The 27,427-nt window shown below is 43.2% G+C and overlaps 5 protein-coding genes across 5 annotated transcripts; 1 reads left to right on the top strand and 4 right to left on the bottom strand.

Annotated features, from left to right (window-relative positions):
• Positions 1-3,484: 3,484 nt before the first annotated feature.
• Positions 3,485-4,858, bottom strand: drd5a (dopamine receptor D5a). Its single transcript, XM_068742420.1, has one exon. It carries the CDS (start codon positions 4,856-4,858, stop codon positions 3,485-3,487), a length of 1,374 nt encoding a protein of 457 aa, XP_068598521.1.
• Positions 4,859-8,559: 3,701 nt separating this feature from the next.
• On the bottom strand, positions 8,560-13,646 carry otop1 (otopetrin 1). Its single transcript, XM_068742881.1, has 6 exons — positions 13,274-13,646; positions 12,937-13,073; positions 12,593-12,651; positions 12,310-12,440; positions 9,321-10,228; positions 8,560-8,730 (listed from the first exon to the last, which is right to left on the bottom strand). The coding sequence occupies exons 1-6, from the start codon at positions 13,644-13,646 to the stop codon at positions 8,560-8,562; spliced, it is 1,779 nt and encodes a 592-aa protein (XP_068598982.1).
• Positions 13,647-14,823: 1,177 nt separating this feature from the next.
• tmem128 (transmembrane protein 128) lies at positions 14,824-17,483 on the bottom strand. Its single transcript, XM_068742805.1, has 4 exons — positions 17,384-17,483; positions 16,642-16,774; positions 16,374-16,535; positions 14,824-15,714 (listed from the first exon to the last, which is right to left on the bottom strand). The coding sequence occupies exons 1-4, from the start codon at positions 17,478-17,480 to the stop codon at positions 15,615-15,617; spliced, it is 492 nt and encodes a 163-aa protein (XP_068598906.1). The 5' UTR covers positions 17,481-17,483; the 3' UTR covers positions 14,824-15,614.
• Positions 17,484-18,681: 1,198 nt separating this feature from the next.
• Positions 18,682-21,624, bottom strand: lyar (Ly1 antibody reactive homolog (mouse)). Its single transcript, XM_068742801.1, has 8 exons — positions 21,503-21,624; positions 21,275-21,389; positions 21,085-21,192; positions 20,762-20,842; positions 19,703-20,006; positions 19,338-19,391; positions 18,995-19,080; positions 18,682-18,910 (listed from the first exon to the last, which is right to left on the bottom strand). The coding sequence occupies exons 1-8, from the start codon at positions 21,622-21,624 to the stop codon at positions 18,773-18,775; spliced, it is 1,008 nt and encodes a 335-aa protein (XP_068598902.1). The 3' UTR covers positions 18,682-18,772.
• A 563-nt stretch (positions 21,625-22,187) lies between these two features.
• On the top strand, positions 22,188-25,824 carry zbtb49 (zinc finger and BTB domain containing 49). The gene is made up of 8 exons (XM_068742666.1): positions 22,188-22,205; positions 22,412-22,598; positions 22,704-23,818; positions 23,918-23,964; positions 24,049-24,122; positions 24,384-24,466; positions 24,613-24,774; positions 24,938-25,824. Exons 2-8 carry the CDS (start codon positions 22,456-22,458, stop codon positions 25,651-25,653), a joined length of 2,340 nt encoding a protein of 779 aa, XP_068598767.1. The 5' UTR covers positions 22,188-22,205; positions 22,412-22,455; the 3' UTR covers positions 25,654-25,824.
• The last annotated feature ends 1,603 nt before the right edge of the window (positions 25,825-27,427 follow it).

The following is a 27,427-nucleotide window of genomic DNA, read 5'->3' as shown; positions in this document are numbered from 1 at the left end:
AATCTCTTGTAGTAGCTCATCTGTGTTTTAAATGTATGTTGTATGTTCCTTTCACATGCATGCAGGAGGATAGGAATATTTTGATAAATGTGTCCTGACGGATGACGTAAACCCTGCAAGGCCTGCCTCCACTTCCTCTCCAGCACTCCTGTCACGGATGAATATCGAGGTCAAAGCACCTTTCATATCTGCTCCACATCGCAAGGACCCAACAAGAAGAGGAAAAACTCCTTATTCCCTGACAACACTGTTGCCATTTTAAAGATTGCCTTAAAAACAGGTAATCTTTATCTAGGATATAAATGCAGAAAATTCAAAATATTCTTGAAATAAATTGTTCTCCTGTAAATTCAGATAAGCAGCAGCTGAATGTAGATGTACTGGTATGTTATCGTAAAATGAAATGTCAACCTTCAATTATTCCCTAAATACAAGTACGGTGTTTTAATCGTTTTAGGTTTTCATTGCGATCTTTTGTAGTCCGCCGTGTTTTCACTGAGGAGTCACCGACAGACGCACCATGATCTACAGATCCTGTCCGCTCACATCTGTCACATCATGGGAGGAAAGCCCGATCAGCGACAGTGAGAAGGTGGGAGGTTAACAACACAGAAGCGCTGGTTCAGGCTGTTGTCTCAGGGGCATTTAGTCTAACAGCCCTAGCAGCGATGGAAATGTTGCCTCTGCTCAGGTTTGTCTTCATTGTTGAAAACGCACCAAGAGAGACATTTTACAAAAGAGCAGTGCAGTCTTTTGGAATTACTACACGTTTGCATTTCTACATCTAGATTATATTTCCTCACCGGTTTGCAATGCTTGAATCGCTGTGAGCATTATAACGTTACGCACACTTGAAGCACATGCATCCACCAATAAGCTATAATACCTTATAACAGGTAGGCGCACGTGTCAAATAGGACTGCTGTGCAGACCACAACCTGTTTACATTACTTCCAAGATAGACTTTTATTAGACTATATATATATTTATTTATTTTTATTGAACATTTAAACAGGTTGTTATTCTATGTTATGTGTAGATGTTATGGATTTATGTAGATGGATTTAAACTGGACATAATTTGTTAAAGGAGTCTTGGAACAAAGTGGAATCTTTAGGTTTTGATTTAAGACTGCAACATTGATGTGTCAGAAGAGACAAACAGGAGGATGCACATGGGCCTGGTTTCATCCACTGACCTGCATAGATCACGCAATGCACCTGTCTGTCACAACAGAATAAATCTAATTGCCTTGATCTTTAATAGGAACAACAGTAACACACTGTTCATCTGTTGCTGGATTAGCATTCAATCTAAATATGGATTAAGGCATCACTTATCAGTAACTCTACTAGTCTATATATCTTTAACATTACTTATGTATTGTTGTTTTGGTGCTTCTACAACGACGCTGCCTGACAGTTTACATTGAACACAGATTGCTATCATCTCATACACTCTTTGTTCTTGTCAACATCTGGCACCTTCATTAAATGTTGTTTTAATTCTTTCTTTCTTTCTTTTTGTGTAGCATCGGGTCGAAATCCTTCAGCAGAGACGAGACGCGGGGAAGGGAATGTATTTCTAATTCTACCCTCGCTTTAGTTTCTTGTTTTATTATTTGTTATCACTGCAGCATAAAATGACATCTTTAGTCATCAGTCTGATTGTCTGTGTATAGATTATTTATCTGAGGTATACACATCAACCTATACCTTCAACAGACTTCACACTCATATAAACCACATTGCATTGTTCTTTCTTTACGTATGTAGATTTTTATTTAATGTGGTTTCCATGGAAACATGTTTTCGGTGGCAGAAGGTTAGTATTTTTGTCCTGAACCAATCTTTCATCTTTCTACATTCTTGCTTCATTAACCTTTACACGTAAATGGACTGCCAACAAACATACAGGGACTATGGAGTGAGTTAAAACAGTGTGACCTCGAGGTTCAGAGGATTTCATCTCTTTAAGTGTGATTGCACGGTATTTGATCATGGCATCCTCCGGGGGATATTTCATGTGATGATGAATTTGTTGTACAATTTAGTTTTGTTTTTGCAGGGGATGAGGGGATAATGTGCTCTTCAGATGACTTTTGTTCAAATATATTGCTTTCAAGTCACTTGAGCTATCTTATCAAATTTATACTAGAATTGATTAATTTCCCATTAGAAGTTACGCCGTTCAATTTTAAACTACAGACAGACTTTGATGAGTAAAATCTTCCTTCACCTTTAAGCTCTCAATTCTCAGTGAAATTAACATTAAACCAAAGATGAAAATCCTGCAACCAATTTTTTAAATCTCCTGTTCCACATTCAGTCAAATATCTGAGCACTCCGTTCCTCTCTGTATGGCAGCATTTTATTAGACAAATGATGACACACTTCACTGTTTAAAGGACAGCATACATTCAGATCAGGTCGTCTGTACAGTACAAAGACGGGGTGAGCGCTGTGGGAGAGAGAGGTGATGCATAACATCGACTTATGTTGACCCTCTGGTGTGAATGTGTGTGTTTGTATGCAGGCTCTGTCTGACAGCAAGTTTCTCTCTAGCTGACTGAATGTTTTTTTTTTTTTTTATGCTATCTGAGTTATTGATTTGCTCCTTTAAATCTTTGGTCACTTGGGATTCGTTCTTCCTCCTCTTTCTCTGGTTTCTGTATAGGAGTTTATTGTGACTTAAAAACCAGTAAGTTGTTTTGGCCTCAAAGAGAAATTCAAAATCACAAAAAGGCATTTGGGTTTTGACTGTCATAGCGACTGCAGATTTTGGTCGAAACTCTTTGATTTGGAATACTGATCCAGGGTAAACTTTCACACATTTATAGTACAGGTTTGGGTTTTTGCCCCCCCCTCCCCGCCCTTGTTATGTTTTACTCCTCAAAGCATCCAGTCACCTGGGCATGGATCAAATGCTCCATGAGGCGCGGTGAGGAAGTGGCTGCAGTGGGAAAACGCTTTAATGCTACATTTTGGCATCATGTAACTTCAACTCCAAACCATCACATCCTTTTCATGTTTCCAAAGTCTTCTTTGAATGAGCTATAAGGCGAAATGTCTGCATTTGAGAAGAGCTATCTTTGATGCTGTAAGGCTGCCCTCAGTGGAAAAGCGGGCACTGGATACACATGAGGTTTGTAAGCAGCAAAAGTTTTATGATTCCTCAGCTGAGTCTTTACAAACACCCCCCCCCCCCCCCCCCCCCCCCCAGCGGATGGGAATGAGACGGGGACGCGTTGAGCTGGACGGCTCCAGCTTCACTGATCCTCGGACAAATAAACACAGACTTCACGTGTCCTTTAAATTAACACCTACACATCACTTTGAGCGGAACAGGACAACAACATTACATCTCGTAAACGACGCAAAGCGGTGGCAGGGCTGCCCCCCCCCCACATGCGGGAGCTCCGTGAACAATGGCATTATTCTAATCATTAATACACCCAGTTACGCACGGAAGACACGAGATGGAGTTAGTGTAATCCATTGGGCGTGAAGGATGACGTCCTGTCAAAACTGATGTCCGCCTCGCAGTCCTCCACGTCGCAGATCGAGTCGGTGACGTTTTCGTGGTTGTGTGAAAACTGTGAAATCCGGTCAAACGTCTCCTCGCGTTCCTTACATTCCACCGCGTTGGGGATCATGTTCACGTAGGCGTGGGCGATCTCCTTGTGCGTAACGGTGTCTTGGTTGTACGAGACCAGCTCGTTGCTGATGTTCACCGTTTCCACCGGCGTGTTGGAGCAGAAATTGCGACAACCCAAGAGGCTGGCGAAGGCCTTCCTGAACTCCGCGTTGAATGCGTAAATGACGGGGTTCAGGGAGGAGTTGGTCCAGCCGAACCACACGAAGACGTCGAAAGTCGTCTCGCTGACGCACGGCAGACCCGCGTCCCGGTCTGCGGCGGCTCTGTCGCAGAACGGGACCATACAGTTCAGGATAAAGAACGGTAACCAGCAGCACACGAACACTCCCATAATCACCGACAGAGTTTTGAACACTTTGGTTTCCCGTTTAATCGAAGTTTTCAAGGTGTTGTGGTGTTGGCACTCGATCCTTCTGCTTCTGCAACTTTGCGCGTGTTCCGCCGCTCTTTCCAGGGAGGCTATTCTTCTGATTTGTATTTGCGCAATCCGGTATATTCTGGTGTAAGTCACAATCATAATTGCCACGGGGATATAGAAACTTATCAGAGAGGAAGATATCGCATACTCTCTGCTTAGGCTGGAGTCGCAGTTTTCCTCCTGCGTCTGCGCGCTTGCGGAAGAGTTCCCGGGCGCGTCGCCGCCGCTGGCTTTGTGCCAGTTCAGCTGAACCGGTATGAATGAAATGAGGACAGACAACGTCCAAGTGACGCTGATCATAACAAAGGCAACGCGCTGGGTCATTTTCCTCTCGTAATGGAAGGGGCTGGAGATGGCCCAGTATCGATCCACGCTGATGATGCAGAGGTTCAGGATGGAGGCGGTGGAGCACATAATGTCAAACGCGACCCAGACGTTGCAGAAAGTGCCAAACGGCCAGTATCCCGCCACCTCCGCCACAGCCTTCCAGGGCATCACCAGGACGGCGACGAATAAATCCGACAGAGCCAGCGAGACGATGAAAATGTTGGTCACTTTGGTCCGCAGGTGCCGAAAGCGCAGCACCGCGGAGCAAACCAGGATGTTCCCGAGCAGGGTCCATAGGATGAGCGCGGACAGCAGGCAGCCCGTCACCGTGCGCACCATGATATCAGTCCGCTGGTCCTTTGCCTCTGTCGCGGTGCTGTTCCACATGATCTCTTCTAGGGGCGCCGGCACGGACTCGGTCCCCTGCGCTGATGACAGGCGGGCTGGATTCTCCATGTGCCTCTCCTCAAGTAAAACTGCAGTCCATTGCTGCGTGCGCGGGAAAGAGCGGCGCTATCAGCCACCGACCACACGGTCCCCATTGACCTGCTCGGCTGCCAGCCCGCTGTAGAGGAGAAAACCAACGGAAACGGAGAAGTGAGTGCGTCAAAGTTGAGCCGAGCGTCGTGCCAGGTGCGCTGACGTGATGAAACACTGCAAGAATCGGCGGGCGCATGTTGCAGCTTTCCCGGTCCCGGTTGTCTGACCTGACCAAGTCAACGAGTCTCTCCAGTGCGCGGTGTCCTCCCCGGGGTGGAGATGCGGATGGAACCTAACCTGAGGGCTGGGCGCAAATAACAGCACGCCTCCTTTGTGCGTGCGTTACGCACAAAGAGTAGTGCGCTGCGTTACAACTGGGATGAGGAAAAGCCAGCATTAGGATGTTTTGTTCTTTAGTTTCAGAGGGTGCGTAACAACAAACGGAGAGTTCCAGGATCAAAGTTTGCGTGGACTATGCGTGGACGAAAATATCCAGCTGCCAGATGCATTCGAAGGCATTGCGTGCGCAGCGCATCAGGTGTAGACAGACCCGGGAAGTTCATGTGTTCCTGCAACAAGAGATTATTTTAACCGTAAAGAGAACCGACAACAGCAAAGGCGTCGATAGCGCTGTCCATGGTGCTGAACGAGAGCGCTGCTCCATAGCAGCATACCTATCTATCTATCTATCTATCTATCTATCTATCTATCTATCTATCTATCTATCTATCTATCTATCTATTTATCTATCTATCTATCTACCTATCTATCTATCTATCTATCTATCTATCTATCTATCTATCTATCTATCTATCTATCTATCTATCTATCTATCTATCTGTCTGTCTATCTATCTATCTATCTATCTATCTATCTATCTATCTATTTATCTATCTATCTACCTATCTATCTATCTATCTATCTATCTATCTATCTATCTATCTATCTATCTATCTATCTATCTATCTATCTATCTATCTATCTATCTATCTATCTATCTATCTATCTATCTATCTATCTATCTATCTATCTGTCTGTCTATCTATCTATCTATCTATCTATCTATCTATCTATCTATCTATCTGTCTATCTATCTATCTGTCTATCTATCTGTCTGTCTATCTGTCTATCTGTCTATCTATCTGTCTATCTATCTATCTATCTATCTATCTATCTATCTATCTATCTATTTATCTATCTATCTACCTATCTATCTATCTATCTATCTATCTATCTATCTATCTATCTATCTATCTATCTGTCTATCTATCTATCTATCTATCTATCTATCTATCTATCTATCTATCTATCTATCTATCTATCTATCTATCTATCTATCTATCTATCTGTCTATCTATCTGTCTGTCTGTCTATCTATCTATCTATCTATCTATCTATCTGTCTATCTATCTATCTATCTATCTATCTATCTATCTATCTATCTATCTATCTATCTATCTATCTGTCTATCTATCTGTCTGTCTGTCTGTCTGTCTGTCTATCTATCTATCTATCTATCTATCTATCTATCTATCTATCTGTCTATCTATCTGTCTATCTATCTATCTATCTATCTATCTATCTATCTGTCTATCTGTCTGTCTATCTATCTATCTATCTATCTGTCTGTCTATCTGTCTGTCTATCTATCTATCTGTCTGTCTGTCTGTCTGTCTGTCTGTCTGTCTGTCTTCTTTTTTTATTTTTGTTCGATCTGGTGGGCAAAGGTTATTTTAACGTGTAATAAAAAAATGTAATATGGGAAAATCGGTTGCTTTAGGTCGGTCAATATGGTCATTGATTTCCGATTGTATGTCACAGCTCTGATTTATGGGCACACATGTGTGTGTGTGCGTGCGCGTGCAATAGCAGTGCTGCTTCCGGTTTTTAAACGTCACTGGTATTTTTAGATGTGTCTGCGCACCCGTCAAATCAGTCTGACATTACGTCAAAATAATCTCCCGACGCCCGTCGCTAAACTCTCATGAGTAATCTATAATCTCTGGATGTTATGTCAGGAGGCGGCCTGCGTCCGACACATCTAATTCTTTCTTTACTTGTTGCAGATGTTCCCATTCAGAGAGTTACAGGCTACTGATTGGGGGTTCTTATACGACTAATTTCGATTGTTGTTACTGCATATAGTAAAGAAAGTATGATGGAGTAATTTTGTCGTCTTGAAAATCTTAACAGTTGTCGGATCTTTAAGTCAAACCCTTAATGAAATGGTTGTCACCATTAGACATTGTGCTTCCTCTTTTTGTCTGTCTGTCTGTCTATTAAGGACACAAGATTTCCTGTAAAATTCCTAAAAGTATAAATGGCGCCACCATGTGGTGTAAATATGAACTACCTTCTGTTCCGGAAATTGAGCCATCAATGCTTAAATTCTGAGTGTTATTAAGAGCGCATGATAGCATAATAGATATAATACATTAAACAGATCTATGAGAACTACCATTTATTTCAATGAGTGAAGGATATACAGTCACCACTATTGTATACATCATTTTGTATGAGCACCATTTAATTAGAATTTTACACATTTGTATCACAGTGTCTGAATGATCATTTTAATCAGCATGGCAGTATAAACATAAACGTATTACCTGTAAAACATGCTTGCAGACAGTGAGAACACAGACAGTGGATAGCACCAGGTTGAGAACCTATTGACTGATATAAATGTACAAAAAAAGTAAACATATGGTTTAACAGTATAATAAAAAAAATGGATCAGTTAACGTCGGAGACGAGGGTGGTTTTCATCGCTGGTGTAAATGTACAATCTCTGGTCTGATGAATAACAGTTGTCCTCATACAAAGATTTGTTTTCTTTAAATTGGTGCAACCTGGTTATCTCAGAACTATTATGATACACAATTCTCACATTTTAGAGTAAAGATGCACTGAATTTGAACAATTGTAAACCAGATTTTTAATGGTAATATAAAATTATTGTTTTTTTTAGGATATAAAAGGTAAGCACTTTCTGAAAGTAAATATGTTATCACACAGTGCCCTACTTAATAAAATGTGCATACAGATTATAGGTCCACAATAATGAGTGGGATACTTTTCAACATAACTTACCATTCAGCTTTAGAGAACAAAGAAGATTATTCAAAATATAGTGCTAAGATTGTCTCTATTTTACCTCGTGTTGCTTAGTGTTACATTCAAAATAAAATATGTGAACTACTACGATAAGAAAATGAGAACCATATCCATATATAGTGGTGAACCAATGAGGCTCTGGCAAATACAGTACTATCATCTTATAATATATTTAAGACGAACAAATGTTTCATTGATTTAGCTGTAGTATTCTTTGATACTGTTATTTTATAGCTGTAAAAATAATTGCATAATGTGCAGATATAGCATTTCTTTACACATGATGCATCAGCGAGGAGAACCTTCCAAAATGTGTAAAGTGCCCTTTTTTCATCACCAACTAAGGCCTTATATTACACAAGGTCGATTTTTGAGGGTTCACCTTCCTCTGTAATCCCCACACTACGGCATCTACTTATTCTTTGTTGCAATGGCTTGCTTTCAAGTCTCCCCGAGTGTGACCCAGACGGCCTCCTCCTCGGTCGACCTGCACGGTGAGACACTCCAGGGTTGTTAGTGGTGGCAGGTGTTCCAGTGTGTTCAGTCTCCTCGCTCTCCTGTCAGACCCGGCGGAACACCTCGAAGAGGGAGGCGACTGAGTGCATGCGGTAGAAAAGGCTTAAAGGAATGGCAAAATTGAGAACTGTGGTCCATATGCTGAAGCCAAATGTCTCTTGCTCCAAACCATTGTCATATTGTGGCCGGCAGCCAAAGGCGGGAAGTATCCACAACTGCAAGACAGAAAGGAATAGGGTCCAGTTGGTGGGTTTTTGGTCATGTGGGGGCAGCACACTCCCAGTATTAGCATACTGGTTCTATTTCCACACATAGAAAACAGCAGCAAACTTAAATTTGCATTTTTTTACAATTATTTTATGCATAAGTCTGGCTAAATGCTACAACATGCTCACTAGACAGTTGCTAACTATGTCAGTCTGATGTTTAGTACAAGGTGGGGAGTGAACTGTAAATGTGATGGCTTTGTGTTGAAAACAGCTGCAACTAGAAAAGCGCTTTTGGTGAGTAAATTGAATGCACATTTTACAAGATATGATTTTTTGAAAAAGCCTCCATTATTACTTGTCAAAGTGTTCCATAATCCAGGATCTCTTCTGGATCATCACCAACATTTAATTAATTGTTCCTGGTAACATTCTCAACATTTCCTGAAAATTTCATCAATATCCGTCTGTAACCTTTTGAGTTATATTGCTAACAGGCAGACAGACAGACCGACGCCGGTGATAACATAACCCCCGCCTCGGCGGAGGTAACAAATTAGCTTCAGTCTAACTAAATCTCACCATTTACACATGCTTACCGAAATGTTGCACATTAGCATGAAAACGGCAATGTTCTTCAGAATTTGCCTCTTCGTACTTAGATGCTCCACCGCTTTGTGTCCCACAGGCAGCGGCACCTCAGAGGGCTTCCTGGGACACCTGAACACCTGTCCACTGCCCTCCTGCTCGCTCTCCATGGTGGCACAGGTCCGGTCTGGAGTCTCATAGGCTCGGTTGATGATGCCGTTGTACGGCGGGGCCAAAGAGGAGGTTACGGAGAAGATTTCTGGAGCAGCTGGAAGCTCAGAGTCCTCCCTCTCTCCATCCTCTTGCTGCCGATATAGGGACTCGACGATGAAGAGGTTCTGGATGTACTTCTCCAGCACAATGAGCAGAGAGTAGACGAGGTTGGTCCAGCGGTGAGGAGGACTGCTATTTGTGCCTAACACGGCCACTACGCTGCACCAGGACATGAGCCAGGAGCCAATCGAGGACCCAAAGAGCAGCTCTGTGTCCAGCTGCCTGGATGGATTCTTGGAGGTGTCCGGCGGCATGTGATCCACTCGGTATATAAGTAGACCTGAAGTACTGGCAGAGCACATGAACACTAGCAAAATAATGCCGTAAATGTAGAACATGGAAATGGCCGACTGGCGCATTTGGAGGGATTTCTCTACATGGGTGATGTAGACCACCAGGATCCCGATAGTGCTGGCCAAAGCCAGCAGACCCAGAATGGGGCCTAAGGTCAGGCCGTGGGATCTGGTGGCCAACCTTTTCCGATGTGAGGAGATGTCAATGGTCCGCCCGATGTTCTTCCACATGACAAAGAGCATGGCAGAAACAAAGATGTGGTACTCGATGTTAAAGGGATAGAGATAGTAGAGGCTGCTGGAGAACATGGAACAAGTGCTGGTGGTGCAGTTACACTGGGGCTCAGAGTGCACTGCGAAAACAAACCACAGCAGAGGCATATTCAGGAGAACACCCAAAAAGCAATACGACCAATAAATCTAACAAACGTACCACAAGTAATCAAACTTAGAATATATTGGATCTGAGTTCAACTAAATGTACGAGTAATTCTATTTCCTTATTTTGCTTGAAACCAAAACTATCTAGAAATTCAGAGGAAAAGGCATAAATGATAATCTGGAAAAAATATATTATATACGAAGAAGACATCCTCCACCACACAGTGCTTATTTATCATTTATATAGATCTGTAATAAATAAATATGACCACGCTGATGATACCCCAGATGAAAGGAAGGCCTGTGTTTCTGGGTTATCTCTCAACAACCAAGAGACCAGAACAAATCTTTTCCTGCTACATCTTTGAGTTACGGTAGCTTTTTTTTAAAGTCCTGTTTAATGCTAAATAATTTCATGGCTGCACCTCATGAATTGTTTCAATCATGTTTTTCATTTGGACTCTTTGACTCTCTCCCCTCAGGCAGGAGGCTACGGTCCATCCGGACCAGAACCATCGGCCACAAGAACAGCTCCTTCCCCTCGGCTGTAAGACTCCAGAACACTTAATAATTCTGTCTCGGACTCGTGAACATTTTACAACCGGTAACTTGCCCTGTTCTGTTTGCACTGCGTGATTATACTAGTTTACTGCTGCTAGTACACGTCTGTGGATCCACTCCTGATGCTGCTGTTTTTGTTATGTGTTCTGTACTCGTATGTTTTCTGTGTAACTTAGTCTATTTTAGGGCGTACGCTGTAGCTTGCATTTATTATTGTCATTGCCATGACTTCACCGGGGAAAATGTATTGACATTGCAAATGTCTGTATTGTCTCTCACGATTCATTGGACATATTCAAACGAATTGAATTTGAACTTTTGCTTATTAGCTGAGTGACTGGAGAGCTTTTTTCTTTTTCATACTCCTCGCTAAGACCACCGTAACAAGCTGCGGTTGGACTGCTGCCCTGTTGATAACCTCAAAAAAAAAGAAAAACCTGCCATAGCTCCTTCCTCATCCTCTCCTATCCCTCGCCCCCCAAAAAGGCCACCACTATGGCACTGCATCCTTTAATTAAAAAGGCAACAGCAGTCAGGGTGCAGCCAGCCTAGCAGCCAGCCGGATATGAGGAGGAGCAGTCGAACCCCCCAACCCGAAGCTTAGATGTATCAGTTACTGTAATTGCAGTACCCTTGGGAATAAGCAGCCTCGGTACAAAGCCTTCTAAGGTCAAGTGGGGGGGTTGCCAAGTAGGGTGGTGGTAGCTGAAGTGTGGGGAGCGGGCAGGGAAGGGGGCCTCGGGGCCAGCAATACTGTGTGTCTCCTGAAACCTAAGAGACATTCGATGCAAACAAGACCTCTCTCTTCTTTCCTTCCTTTTTCTTTTCATCCATTCAGGGGCGCTCTCAGTGGACTGTTGTGCTCTTGTTTTATATTTATATACAGGTGGTCCTCACTTAACGACGAGTTATATTCCAAAGATCCCGGCGCAAAACGATTTTGTTGTCGAACGAAATCGCTGTTGACCGACTTTTTGTGTGGTAAAAAAATATATACACACAAAGGACCCCGCGAATTGCTGGCGAGGCTTCCGGGGTGTACCCCGCCTCTCACCCATAGAAGAGCTGGGACAGGCTCCAGCAACGCCTGTGGCCCGCAAGGCGGCTGAAGCGGACATGACAATGAATGAAAATATGTTTATATTTTGCACGTATAGTTCATTTATACTGTACTTATGCACGTTCTCACTCACAACTCAGCAGCCAGTGTATTCCGCTCGGCGCGACAGCGATTCCATGTCGCTAAACACATACTTTTAAACTTCGGAAAGCCCGTCGTAACACCGAGGTGTCGTTCAATGCGTACGCTGTTCAAGGTTTCTGCCTGTTAAAGGGAAGTTTTTCCTCGCCTCCGTCACCAAAGTGCTTGCTCTTGTGGCACAAGTTGGGTTAGATCTTTGCCTGTAAAGTGCTTTGTGATAACTTTCTGTTAGGATCCGGAGCTATAGAAATAAAATGAATTGAATTTCACAGGACAGCAATCAGTCCTTACCTATAGTGAGGTTTTTGTAACCCAGGGCAGAGAGTCTCCTCTTATGATTGTTCAAGAAGTGCTCTGCTTCTGACATCACACCGTTGCACCACAGGAGGAGGTTGGTAAAGACGGCGTGAATTACACCGAACCTGGGGAAACACATGAGTTCACGACCAATAGCATCCCTCGGCGTTGTGAACCAGGCTTTCAACATCCATGTGGCTTTAGTATTGTGTATATTCTCTAATAACTGAGATGATTCTTGATAAATTATTACACATTACACACACATTTCACAGACCTTTCAAATGTTTCAAAGCTCTTGATGACATCCTTGATGTGAAACCAGAGAAAATGCACCTGAAGCATTAAAAACAGCACATCATTAAAATGACAAAACAGAAAAATACTTTTTAATTGAAGTCCCTTTACCAGAAGGATTTCGCTTGTCATATGCAGTTACACTCAAATAACATGCACAATGATGGGATTATAATGTCGCAGCAACTCACCTCAGCAACAAAGAGCACATTATTCAAAGGCCTTTCTGGTTAAGTGAGCACTCAGGGGGGGGGGGGGGCACAGTGTCTAACACTGCTGAAAGATTAGCACTTTATTGAAATGAAAGTTGGGTTGTAAACCTACCTGCGCTACGGTGTGAGTCGCATGAATGACAGGATATACCCCAAGCACAGCCGACACACAAGACTGATAGCCAACATAATACCCAATTCGGAAAGCGTCCATGATCAGAGAAAGGAGTGCCAGGAGGGTCAAACCACCTATGAGAAATTAAAAAAAGACATAAAAATACAGGTGAAAGTCATCGTTTCCATGGATTAAATGTAATAACTATAGATTTGGTAAAGCACAGCCCCTCTGGTGTGGATTGATTATCGGAAATAGACTGAATCATTTCCTAACACGAGGAAAAATGTGCGCCTTTTTTTTTATAAATGGCACTGACTGATCTCTAACTCACCTCTGATCCAGCACGTGGTGGCATGGACATCTTTTTCCGTCCGCGAGTTCTTCTGTCTGTCCCGCACCAGGATATACCACAACATCCAGATCAGCTGGAGCATCATGAGGCAGGTGAGGAAGGACAGCAGGTGCTCTTCCTCCACAGTGGGACCACGGTGCGCAACAGCCAGCATCAACGCCGCCCCGATCAGCAGCACGTTCGTCCCGTACTGACCACTGAGGATCTCTGCGCTCTTCCTCGGATATTCCCGAGACAAGCTGCGCGTAATCTTCGAGAAAATCTTCTTGTCGTGCTCCGAGCTTGACGAGGAGGATGAACTGTGACAGTACTTGTTCGAGCACGTAATATCCAGACCGCTGTGCTCCGCCATGGTGGGAGACATGAAGTCAAAACGGTGCCGACAGACGGAGTCGAGTCAAAACCCGCGCGCTTTACGCGCGTCCGAGGAAGGCCAGGTGCGTAAACCTGTTGCTCCGGGGTGGGGGATTCAGCCCACTGTGCCAAACATGCTCATTCAATCTTCAAGGTCCGGCTCAGCCGTCACGCATCGTGTCCTCGTCCGGCCTCGCTGATGCTGAACTTGATCGATGCCCCATCGAATATTAAATATCTGGTCGTGTAACTGAAAATGAGAGATTGCGTTTCAGCCTTTGGCGATGGCAGACTCCCGTCCTCTTGAAACTCCAATATGCTGCAGGGAAACCACTGGCTCCGCGATGCCAGCCATTCACTAGCCAAAGAGAGAGAGAGAGAGAGAGAGAGAGAGAGAGAGAGAGAGGGAGAGAGGGAGGGAGATAAATCCACCTCTTCAGCCTTTCCAAGTCTCCTGAAATCCTCTCAGGGCGCAGCTATCGGGTTTTACGCATGCAGGACTGGATGAGATGAGGAGAGAGATTACATCTCACAAACCTGCGATATTAACAGACTGAAGGCAAATGGCCTGTTCTGACAGCCCTTCCTCATCATCACGAGGAAGGCTCTGATCAACTCATTTCTCTAAACAGCGCGTATTTGTTTCTTCATCACTATCAGCGCGATAAAGAAGAAGAGTCGGATCGATTTTTATCAGGCCACTTAATAACGTTTGCTTTGATTCAATCGGTGTTTGATGGCTATTGGCTCATTGCCAATCATCTCAACCTCCTCTGGTGATGGAGCAGCGACAGACGGGTTCCATCTGGGAACTGTCGGGCGGCCCAGCCTGTAAGGAGCCCAAGCAGCTGCCTAGGGAGGCAATCCCATCCTGCGTTACGCAGGGCGCGATGTCCATAGCGCGCGTGAAAACTGCAGCCATTCTGTTTGGGTGATTACAACCTGGCAGCCTACCAGTGACGTTGCGCCTGACCTCGCGCTGATTGGTCAGCCTTATTGTTTTTGTTTTAAATGTCAGAACCAAAAGGAAAGCTGGAGAGCCGGTACTCAGTAGTAGAAGTCCTGGTGCCCCGAATATTAATACCCTTACCACAAAATAATAACCCGGAAATAAATAAATAATAATGGAATGCTTTTATAGTCATCACAGCACAAGATTCAAGATTCAAGAGTTTTATTATCATTATGCTAACATAACAAAATCCTGTGAAGGCCCACGGCTTCAGGCACACATACAAGCACAGTGCAATAACGAAAGAAGTTCGATGAGTGAGCATCGGGCCGCCAACACGACTCTTCATGGAGAGGGTGCAGCGAGCGACAGGTACACAGGACAACGCACATATTAGGGAACGACACGCTGCACTGGGAACGCTGCACTGGGAACGCTGCAGCAGACACGCAGTCAAACAGTCACCATCAGATGGCAACACTTAACGAGTTAAAAACATGTTATCTTGATTCTTTTTTTTTTTTTAGCAGGGAGCCATCTTGATTTATTCTCTTATCTGGATTCTTAATGCAGCCAGATGGCATGATTGATACCTGAGCTCAGGGCTCAAGCAATTAGCCTCCATCAATGGATTTTATTTGTCAAGTATTTTTGCATGATTAATAATATTATACATTTATGTTGTAAATAATCAGAGCTCCTTTTACGGAGCAGCGTCTCACACTCCCGTTCAGCCAAACTAAAAAAAGATAAAACTCAAATATGTTTCAACAAGTTGATATGAAGGTCAACTGTAAAGCATTGGTATTCAAAATGCCCCAACCCATTTCCAGGACAGTCGGGACGCTGTGTAACGTTTACATAAAAACAGCACATAAATCTCAAGCATTTAAAAAATAAAAGTCCAGAGAAAATATTTCAAATATTGAAACAGAGAATTAAATCGCCCATGAACAACATTGGTTTCAACATTCGTTCAAATCGTCAGTGTGTCATGCACCAATCCCGTCAGTGTTATCCAAGCAAAGAGATTAGCATGACCACACCCATGAATTGAGTGAAGAGGATGACTGGCGTGAAGAAGGACCACACGGACCACAGGGCAACGTTAAAGCTGCAAGGAAAGAACAACAATAATTATACGTGTGCACCGTTTGAGACAACAGTATTGATTCATTCTAATCCCATTTTCATCTACTCAACAGTTTTTTTTTTTACACAAACTCTTGGCAAGTACCTAAAAAAAACACTGTTGTGAAAATAGCCAACAATTGTATCCACAAACTGTGAAAACGAAGAATTAAGTATGGTAGTTTGATTCCTCTTCTGCCTTGTGATTGGTGACGAAAATTTACATGAATGCAAGAATCTGAATTAAAATGGTGTAATGTGTAAAGCGTAACCATAGCAATACAAGAAAGCAAGACATTGTAAAGCTTTAATGTGTGTTTCTCTTGTCACAAATATGTACTCAATGTATAGTACAAATATTCTGGGTCAGAATTCATTAAATTGAGGTGATTTTTACACATTTCTCCTGTGGAAAAAATTTAAATGACTTTCTTGAATGTGCTGCAATCGTTTGTAACTAACTTAACATAATGTACATTCAGTGGCTGAGCAGAGTCTCAGCTTGAAATTATTCAATGAAAGACACTAAAATAAAAAACGTAAAGTGCGTATTCATAAATATTCGATGGCGTCTAAAACAAAGTATCACAATACGCCTACATAACAACTGATTGCATTAGTTCAATTGCTTTCCTATTTTACCTGCAAGAGGCAGCAATGAAAGCTACAGTGGCGATGGGAGGAATGGCGGGGTACTCGTGGTCGTAGTGCTTAATGCCTTTGAACCACTCCAGGTACACGATGCAATACATGGCCAGAGACAGACAGCCCCCGAGGAGGATCAGCCCCGCATTGAACCACCGACTGGAAAAATAGAGGTTCAAAACAGGAACATTTATTTGCCTTGGGGGTGAAACATATAAAGTTTTAATGAAGCTAGTCAAGTTCTGCAAGCGTAATTTCATGTCACCTTTTGATGTCATCATTCTCCACGATGTTGCGGAAAAAATCTACGTAGTAGGTCACACCTATGGATGCCAGGATCCAGAAAACGGAATGCCTGTTAACACGAGGCAGAGGCTGGGCATCTTTTTCCTCTTGGCCTGAAAGTTGATTTAAAATAAATATCGCAAAAAGAAAGAATACAGTTTCCATTAATGTCATTCACCCTTTAAGAGTGTGCTCGGTTCAAAAAGCTCTTTAGAGAAACAGATATCTAAAGGCAGAACTCAAATGATAAGCGTTGATGTCCTCCAGGTGTTTTTTGTCATTAATTAGGAGTATATATATATATATATATATATATATATATATAAATAATACTGTGTTGTCTTCACTGATAAATAACCACCAATGTCAGTCAAAATGTATCTGGAATTAGCCTAAAGTCAAAACAATCAAGAATGGCTGGATTCCTGCCACTGTGGAAGCTGCCCACAGACGACTCTGCACGATAGTTTTATGAATGGAAAACGCAAAGCTGTTGTTTGTTGTTTGTTTTTTTAGCAGAGACAGAACAAACAGCTTTTTCTTTTAAAAGCAGAAAGTTGATTTTTTTAATGATGCTAACACAGCGCAGCATGTGGAAATGTCGTCATCGCTAACCCTGTTATACTATCTTAACACAACGCTGTTGTTTTAGCGTTACCTTTATCGAGTGTTCACGATACGCGATGAATGCGTGCACGTTTGTTGTTGTTTTTCAAACTTACTCTTCTCATTTTCGTCGCTCGGCGCCGTTGTTTGCGTAAGAAACTCATCTCTCTTAAACCTGTTCCGCAGTGAGACGAGCTCACTGTCACCAAGCATCGTCCTGCTAGCTCTGAATGCTAATTAGCGATTAGAACGCACTTCCCGGATGGACTCACAGGCCGCTTTTTATGACGCGCTTTAAAGCGACAGTTGTAGTTTTCCGCATTGGAGCTAATTAAATCTATCTAACGGTGGCGCAGTGGTTAGCGCTGGGCCCCGGCTTTATAATCTTTATCTCCGACAAGGAGATTATGTTTTTGACAGCATTTAGTTTTTTGCTGGATTATGGAAAAACTGCAGGATGGATTTTGGTGGGGAAAAAAAATATCAGAAAATGGTCTTGGCCTAATTTACATCCCACCATATTTTGAGAGCTATCCAGAGACTAGTCTAGATACCAAAAAAAAAAAAAAACTCGAACGGCAGTGCAGACCTCCACCGAGCAGCTCATTCCCCTTATAATTAGTTTATACCGTCCACGTGGTGATCTGGATCAGCGCCAAAAGGTTCTAAATTGTCCTTGGTATATTCATATTTAACAACCATAAATAGTAAAAGTTAATCAGAGTTGATGTGAATTTTTAACCAATTTTTGAATCCATAAATGCGGTTTTTAATGTTAAAATGTAATATATTTTCCTAATATCTAGAAAACACAATTGCATTACTATAAAATTTGAGCCGCAGCTTGACTCATACCCAAAGTATGCAATAGTATACAATTACAGGTGAGCAGTGTGATGAATGAGCATCTGTGCTAAACCTACTGGGATTAGCAGAGCTTCATAAAACTGGGCAGATTTCCTCCTGTAGCGCCTCCTATCTCTCTGTGTGTCTGTGTGTGTGTGTGTGCAGGGTAAAGAGGCTGCTCATTCTAGTGGTGAAGAATCAGACCGCATTAAAACTTCACCTGAGGGTGACACCAAGCGTCTTGCTTCTGTGGAGCTTCTGTGTCCCCGGCCAAGTGAACCCCCTTCGTAGTGCAGAGGAATGTGCATTAGCATCGTGTGAGAGTCGAATTCGCTTCAGGTGCACCACTCCCATTTCCCTTCCCCCCATTCCAACATCCAATCCCGCAGATAAAGCGCCATTTCCCAGCTTTAGCATGGGTTTGGAATGTGGAACAGAGCCGCCTCCTATCACAACCGTCATTTTACACAATAAATGACACTAACATTTTTTTAATTTCCAAGTCTTCGTCATGGCGACTCGGCCACTGTCATTGATGCAACTAAGGCGCAAGACGTGATTCAGCTATAAAATCTTTTAATCTTTAAGATTATGTGATCAATATAAAAACATGAATTGCAGAATGTTTGATAACAATGGCTTTAAGGTGCGATAAAGTACTAATTCACAAGTTTAGCTCTGTCTTTCAAGACTCTAAATTTGGGATTGTTCTTGATCTTCTTGTTGAATAACGCTAGCACATCCTCCTGTGTTTTATAATTGCCATCCCCAGCCAAAGAGTAGTATTCTGCCAAAACCTGCAGAAGAGGCAGAGTGTAAGTCAAATTTGCAAGAACACATGAGACAGAACTACATACAGTGTCTACTTTACAACACCTCACCTTCTTTCTGAGTTTCTTTATTGGGAGTTCCTGGTCAGGTGATTTCCTCAGCACCACTGAGATCGTCTTCTTCCAGTTGAATTTGGCTGAAAATGAATAAATAAGCGGTCTGTCGGGGAATTGTTCACATTTCATCACCAGGTCAATTCATCGACCAGCTCGGATGAACCTGGACTTAGAATCTGCACATGACCCGTATGAGTGCTTTACCGGCAATCTTCCGGAACACAGGGTGCGCGGTTTATGGTGCTTTCCATTTTTGAAAACATGGCTCCTTGAAAAATGTAACTGAATATCTCTGACTTGCTTTACTTTATAGAAAATCACGGAGCAAATAGCTTACGATTAGGGACGGTCTGAGCTTCAGTCTCCTCTGACATGTCTTCATCTTGGTCAGCTGATAAAGAGACGTCATTAAAAGACACGCAACAATACAATTAGACACAAGTTTAATAACAGGTAATATCTATCAAGATTCTACTTTCAGTCAGAAATCCATCGGAAAAGCACGTGGCAATGAAAAGCATGTCCTCACTGGATTTGCCCACTTCCACAAAATGTACTTACATTTTCTGAATAAATATTTAATTTTATTTGTGACCAGACATATCAGCAAAGTGTGGAAATGATATTCAATAAAAAAAGAATAAAGTTGCAATACTGGAAACAATACACAGAAATGAAAACCTGAAATTAAAAACACCTTACCTGTCTTTGTCTTCTTTCTAGAGGTTTCATTTTCAGCACTGTTCTCCTCCTCTTCTCCCTCTTCTTCACAGCTGCGCTGCCTTTTCCTGTCCCTTTTTTTCTTTTTATGTGACTGGTCTTCTTCTGGCTCCTTTTCAGCACCTTTCACGCCCCCATTCTTCGGTTTACGGGCCTCTTTACGCTCCCGTTTGTTCAGTTTCTTTTTCTCAACGTCTGGATGACCATTCTGATTTCCATTGGTGTTAGCCTTGACTTGAGCCACAGTCTTTTCAGCTTCTTTGGTTTCAGGGGGGGCCTCAGAAGGCTGTGTGATTACAGGCAAGTAATGAAAGAGCAGTATATTGATAAAACAAGATGCATTATAGAGATCAGAAAGAACACAGTAAAGTAGCATGGCATCACTTCATGTTTATCTCGTGACGATCAATGCATTTCTGAAGATATTTCCCCCATGTCCTTGTAAAAAATGTACACCAAATCCCTCATTCCTTTAATGGGTTTAGAACATTTATATTGTTCTGGATTTATGCTAAGGAGAAGATAACCATCACCTTAACGATGTTTAACAGTGACTTTGATAAGAGCGAATCAGTGCAACAAATAACTAGAAAGACAATCAGAGATTGCAGACCCCGCCTCCAACAGACTATTGGATCTTGTGAAACAGTAAACAGGGCTTCCGGATCAGAGGGGCCAAACCTGCTCTAGCTTGCTGCTCCGGAACGTACTACAAGGCTCCTTCTGGACTCTTTTTCCCCATCATGCCATTCGTGTCCCTCCCTCTTAAAGTGGCAGTTTACAGCACAGGCACAATTCCAGATGTAAAAATAATTCTAGAATCTGGATCCAGATCCGGATCAACGCCATTCTCGAGGAGGACCGAGCCACGGACAGAACCTTGCTTGTGTAAAAATTTCAAGTCGATTGGGTTACTAGTTTTTGAGTTATGCGCGCGGACAGACAAACAAACAGACAGACAGACATACAAACGCACCCAATTGCAATACCCTCGCCTCCTCTTCGGCGAGGGTAATAAAAGTATCTCAGGCAGTGACTTACATTGCCAGCTGTGTTGAGGATGTCCCACACTTCATCATGAAGATTACTATTCGCTATTTTGAGGCTGTTTTTCATCCAGTTCTGAGAACAAGAACAAAAAAATGAACCCTATCTAAACAAACTTGCCACTGATCACAGACACAACTGTTGGTTAGACAATGTGATCTATCTATAGAACAATGCAGGGATTTCAAAACACACTTTATCTTTCAATTACTGAAAGTCCCTATTTTGCCCTTATTTTAAAACTTTATACAAGTTCGGCATTTTTTTCTGATAATTCTCAACAAATGAGGTTTCGTCACATTTGAGATTTTACCAACCTGAAACTTGGCCTTTTTTCTGGGAACGTTTTCGTAACCACTGACTTGGCTGAGGACATCCTTTAGTTTTCTACTGATACCAGGTTTGTTCATGGCTACATTGATATTCTAGAGAGGGGGGAGGTGGGCACAGTGAGGACAATAATACGCTGATAACACGTCGACATCAATGCGAATGTTTTTTTTTTACCTGAATCCACTGCTGCTGTTTTACATCTCCTTTATTCGCCTTGGCCTCGTAACCCTTCCCTCCATACTTCTGATCTTCACTGATACATTTAGCGTGGTTCTTGTAATCATCACCCCTGTGGGACACAGACACAAAATCAAAAGGCACGTGATCCTCGCGACTAGTGCTAATTAATCATCGAGATAATGTTAATAAAAAAATTAAAAAAAAGATCAATTCCAGCATTACCAGAAGTCTTTTCCGCAATCGATGCAGGACAGGACCTGGCAGGATCGGCAAATGTTCACATGCTTATCAACCTGAGCTTTTTTAAGGGACTCGCCGCAACCGTTACACGTGAAGAACACCATTTTAACGACACTCCGGCGTTGATGAGTCAAACGAGTTCAGTTCACGCAGTAGATGGTAAATGTGTGAAAACTCAAATCGGCTGAATCCTCGTGCGAAAGCGGGACGAAGTTGTCCACAGTACAACGTGATGTTAGCTAAATATAGGCTAACTAGCGTTAGCCGAGGCTGACAAATGCTAAAATAATATAACGAATTTAATTCGACGAGTATTTTTCATAAAATATATATGCTATAAGCCATGAACTTTGATATCGTAATGGGTTCACAACAAACGAACGAGCGCACATGCGGTGGCTACTTTAAATGTCTTCCGTGTGACGTTTAATCAAACAAAGGTTCCGACCATACGGAGCCTCGCTTTAGTTGCATAAAAACGTCCAACAATTTTAAGCATGGAAAGTGTATACACGAATTTGTGTTGTTACAATATCTTACAATGTCATTATTTATAAATGTTCACGCAATCGTCTGTTGTACGCTGCTTGTTTATGGGGGGCGAGGTATGCGCGGAACCAGGAAGGAAGTGACGTTTGCCTCGGAAAGTGAACCATCGCCCGTGACGCAGGGGGACTCCTCAAATGTAGGATTTGTACGTCTCTTTTATGAAACTGTGTCCCGTGTACGACACATTTAGGACCGAGATTCCCACGTGAAACGCATTTCTGAGTAATTATTGATGCCCTTACAAACTTACCGTTGCAGCGCGATAGTATCGCATTGTTGTTAGCTTCTGTCGTTTTGTGTTGCTTTATTGCTTTGTGTCATCTTGGCTTCTCTTTGATGCAGACGTTGGAGCTGTGTGCTTCTGCAGCTGAGTGGCCGTGCACGCCATGTCCAGCCACAGCTCCTACCTGCTGCAGCAGCTCCAGGAGCAGAGAATCCAAGGGCTGCTGTGTGACTGCATGCTGGTCGTCAAAGGCGTCTGCTTCAAAGCTCACAAGAACGTCCTGGCTGCGTTCAGCTCTTACTTCAGGTGCCTTTATATGTTTCATGTAATGACAAATCAGTAAAAAAAAAAAAAAAAAAAGGAACTGAATTAAACTTTTCTGTGTAAAATGAAATGCTCTGATCTTTCTAGGTCTCTGTTCCAGAATTTCCCCAGTCAGAAGAATGAGGTTTTCAACCTGGTCATCCAGGATGTCAGTGGCATTGGCCAAATATTGGACTACATGTACACCTCCCATCTTGACATCAACCAAGAGAACGTTCAAGCACTACTGGACATTGCTCAGTGCTTGCAAGTTCCAAACATTCAGAGCATGTGTAATGCTTTCCTCAAGCCTTGTCCTCCACCGGTGGAAATGCCATCATTTTCTCCTCCAGGTATGCTGAGCTCTGAGAACGACTGTCTCTTGGGGAGCAGTTTGCCTCATGATGTTGAACTCCAGTGCCACTCTGAAACACAGAGACCAGGCTTCAGTGACATGGACCACATCAAAAGGATCCCTGCGTCTGTGCCTAATAGCGGCTCAAACTGTGACACAACTAGCAATACTCAAGCACCTGCTGAAAAGCAGCTTGTCCACGGCTACAAGCTCCGTGACTTCTACAGTAAGCAGTACTTCAAACAAAGTGCGATGCAGAATAGCAGTACAGCCTCAAATCAAGGCCCAGGCCCTTTGGTGGTGGTGGAGGAGCAACAATGTCACCTCAGAGTCAGCCAAGAGGGCAGCCCTGCTCCTGTATGTTTGGGAAACGCAGTTCAACCCAGGAGTCCCTGCACATCTGTGCCAGTCGAAAAGAACCCCGTCTCTTCTTTGACACCCTCAGATCATTTAAAGACCCTGGACTCTAACTCAGCTGACTCATTGTTTAATGAGCCAGTTCGACCAAAGAAGGCGGTGTACTTGAAGAAATATAACTACCTCCGGTCTTTGGAGGAGATGTTTGCAGAATCAGTCAATGAACCCATCCTTAACTGCCCCAGGCCGAGTCTTCAAGAAGAGTCTGTGGTCCAGCCGGAAGAGTCAGAAGTTCATATTGAGGGCCTCCATGCAGACGGTGAGCCGTTTACAGAGGCGCCATCAGATGCACAACTTCCCAGTCCTCCGCCTCCAAGCCAAGAAGTGCAAGATCTGAAGCCAGTGCCAGAACCACCACAGCAGACGGGGCACAAGCAGTACTGCTGTGAGGTTTGTGGCAAGATCTTCAAACATCCGAGCAACCTGGAGATGCACAAGCGCCTACACACTGGTATTTCCTGCAGAATAATCACATATTAGGAAGGCATTTTTGTAATGGTTGTGATTTAATTCTTATGAGATTTTCAAGCAAAATCCTACTTTTCTGCAGGTGAGAAGCCATTTCAGTGTAACATTTGTGGAAGAAACTTCTCACAGGTATTGTCTTGTTAATCATTCTTCAGAGCTACAGTTCTTCCCAAAATGATATATATTGAAATACATGTTGATTTTGTTTTCTAGGCCGGCAATTTGCAGACACACCTGCGGCGACATTCTGGGGAGAAGCCATACATTTGTGAGTTATGTGGTAAAAGGTACGGTTGTCTTAACTATTTTACTTCATGCTTGTTGTTACTTACTGTGCTTGATAATTTCAACCATAATTCAGATATACCAATAATGAGTATATTATTATACTGTCCTAGATACTGAATGAATAATAAATACTTTTGTGTTAATGACTAACTGAATTAGAGAAGCCTGCATATGAGTTGGGGCTGATGCATCATGTCAGTTTCCCTACCTTGTATACCCATAAATGTCTATAAATTAAATATTGCTCTTTGCTGTCCAAGCTTTACGGCGTCTGGGGACGTCCATCGTCACAAAGTGGTCCACACAGGAGAGAAGCCACATCTGTGTGATATATGTGGTCGAGGTAAATCATTTCTCAAAGCGGAAGCAGTTGCCTTTCTGAATTCTTTGACGCGTCTGTATTTAGCTCCTATCTAATGGCCTCTTTCTGAAGATCAAACTATATTTACCTGTATTTTTTTATTTTCTGTGCTTTTGTTTGTTGCGCAGGGTTTAACAACTTGAGTAATCTGAAGGAGCACAAGACGACTCACGCTACAGACAAAACATTCTCGTGTGACCAGTGTGGAAAATCCTTCAACACCCACAGAAAGGTTCTGAAGCACATGGCACGGCATGCTGGGGAAAAACCACACAGCTGTGCCACCTGTGGTGAGGAACTGTTGCTGTCTTTGGACGTGGACATGTCGTTAGCTCGACCTGTAAAACGTCACCTACATTTTAGGCATTGAAATACGTTTAAGTGCTTCAGAATTCAATATTTGCTACAGCTGACGCGCAACATGTTTCCTCTCTGTGTTCCTTGTTAATGCAGGGAAGTCTTTCATCCACTCGGGTGATCTGCAGCGTCACATACGTTCCCACACCGGCGAGAAGCCCTATGTCTGTAGCACCTGTGGAAATGGCTTTACCCGCTCTGCTATGCTGCGGAGGCACAGGAGCAGGCACTGCAAGGGTCCCCCACCTGACAGCCCGGTCGCTGATAACCCTGACCCAACTCGTGTCTCTAATGGTGTCGCCTCGTTCTCCAAGCCCGTCGGCCGCGGTAAACATCCCGCCACAACCAGTGAGACGAATTTCGCCACAGTGATGCCCCACGCAGGGTTAAAGAAGCCATCATCGCCAACTACTTCACCGGCACAACCACCATCTCGTGTAGAAAGTCCGCCTCCCAGTGTACAGCTTAACCCAGCTTCTGCCCCCAGCCCACTCCCAGAGCTGCGCTCACTGGTACCCCACCACCTTCTGTCCTCCAACCATCAGGAGAGAAGTGCAGCCATGGCAACCAGCGACCACATGAAGCTGAATAAAGCCCACCTTTCTCCGGAGGCTGTGTACGGTCCATGTGTGGAGAATGGGAATATGGAGATGGGTAGAGCTGTAGCGGCGAGGCCCCCCCTGCCTACCTCTTCCTCTAGTAGACCCAGTAGTGGCTCCTACAGGTCCAGTGAGGGCCAGTTTATCTCCAGTCTGACTCTATGGGGTCTGGCAATGAAAACGCTGCAGAATGATAATGACATAGAGCAGTGAAATGCTGATCTTGTTCTTCTTTATTGGAGACAGTTCTGAAGACTGACATTATTGATTTTCATTGGATCTCCCTGCTTCTCTACCAAAAATGACTGCTCCTTTGATGCAGACAAAAGTGATTCCCTGATTCTTTTTTTTTTTTTTAAGTAAGAATTTATTGACCTGTCTTACAGTTGATAAATAAAAAATACTTTTGCTCTTCTGTTAAATTGTCAGAGTGTTTTTCTAGTGCAGTTATATACACTGCGTTGCAGGGCTGTATTCTATCTGTGTCAACTATCGCTGTGGCACTTATTTGTATAAGAATAAAAAGTAACCACCCTGTTTAATGTATGTGGCATTATGTTTAAGAAAACATTTCTGATGTCATTTTGCCTTTCTCCATTCTTTTAGAAAATGATGGGATTTACATTTCTGAGTCATTAATCAGTACTTTCATGTGTGTTCACAAATAAAATACCGATATATATCTTTCTAAAGTGCTCCAGAGCATAGTTTCATGTATCAACAACAACAGTGGACAAATGTGTGACTGGCTTTTCCGTATATCATATACATTTTCATTATATTTAATTACTTTTTAATCCCTACCAATTGAAAATCATTTCACTTTGTCACAGATGTAGAGAAACGCTTGCTCGATCCAAGAGTCAAGGTTTTGAGCAAGCAGTTGAATAAAGTAGCGTCGACCGGCTATGCTGCTAATCTGACTACAGAGGTCGCTAGACACCAAGTGCAAAGGGTGGTATGCTCATTCATTACAGTCTAGCAGCCTGCGGGGTGCTGGAAGCAAATTACATGTATGTTCTTGAACTTTAGCAGAATCTATGAGTACCGTACTCGAGGGAACGCCCTAACAGGACAGATGAAGAACCCAGATCCAGTCCATTCCGTCGCTGTCTTGCTGTTACCCCAAGAAAATGATGGCACAAAACCTCAGATCATGGCCCCCCTTTGGTACCTCATATCCCGTGCAGGACAACAAAGACCCCGTACACATTTTGTGCACAGTAATGGTGTGTTGGGTAACACCTGTACACTCTGAATTCATACCTGAGTGTATGAATAATACAGATGGCTTGGATCTGTTGCTAAGGAGACTGCGATGCTGGTGGCACACGCTGTTCTCCAGTAAACTTTTTGCAACATCACTGCTGTTTGCGACTTGTAAACGGCACGAGTAGACAGCATTCAGTACAATATCTCCACCTGATAACTGGTCAACACACAGACCCAAGCTAGTTGGATCAGTTGCTTAGCAACACAACAGAAAGTCTGTTGACATGGTATTCCTTTTCCTCCATTTGCTCCTTGTTACCCAACCACTGATGTACAAGAGACACTCCTGGCAGAGTGTTCTTGACCCCTGATGCTTCACAGTCTGTAAGGTGTGTGTGTGTGTGTGTGTGTGTGTGTGTGTGTACTCACACCACCTTAACAAATTATTCAAATGCTTGAGAAGGTTCATAATTTACACCAGACACCAAAGTGTGTGTGAATTCAACCCGTCTGTCCTTCTCAAGTTGCAGATGCAGAAATGCACTGAGAACGGATCATTATCAGGATTTCATCACCCCGCACATATCTACCGATATAGTCCCTCTCTCTCCTCTGGACATGTCCAAACCATCAAAGTCTGTCCTCTCTGACCTTGTCTCCAAAACGTCTAACCTTCACTGTCCCTCTTATTGTCTCATTTCTAATCCTGTCCAACCTGGTCACTCCCAAGGAGAACCTCAGCATCTTCATCTCCTCCACTTCTAGCTCCGCCTCC

Source organism: Brachionichthys hirsutus, chromosome 8 (assembly GCF_040956055.1).
Source record: "Brachionichthys hirsutus isolate HB-005 chromosome 8, CSIRO-AGI_Bhir_v1, whole genome shotgun sequence".
Taxonomy (NCBI): Eukaryota; Metazoa; Chordata; class Actinopteri; order Lophiiformes; family Brachionichthyidae; genus Brachionichthys; species Brachionichthys hirsutus.
The sequence above is the reverse complement of the archived record's forward strand: the minus strand, read 5'-3'. Positions and strand labels throughout refer to the sequence as shown.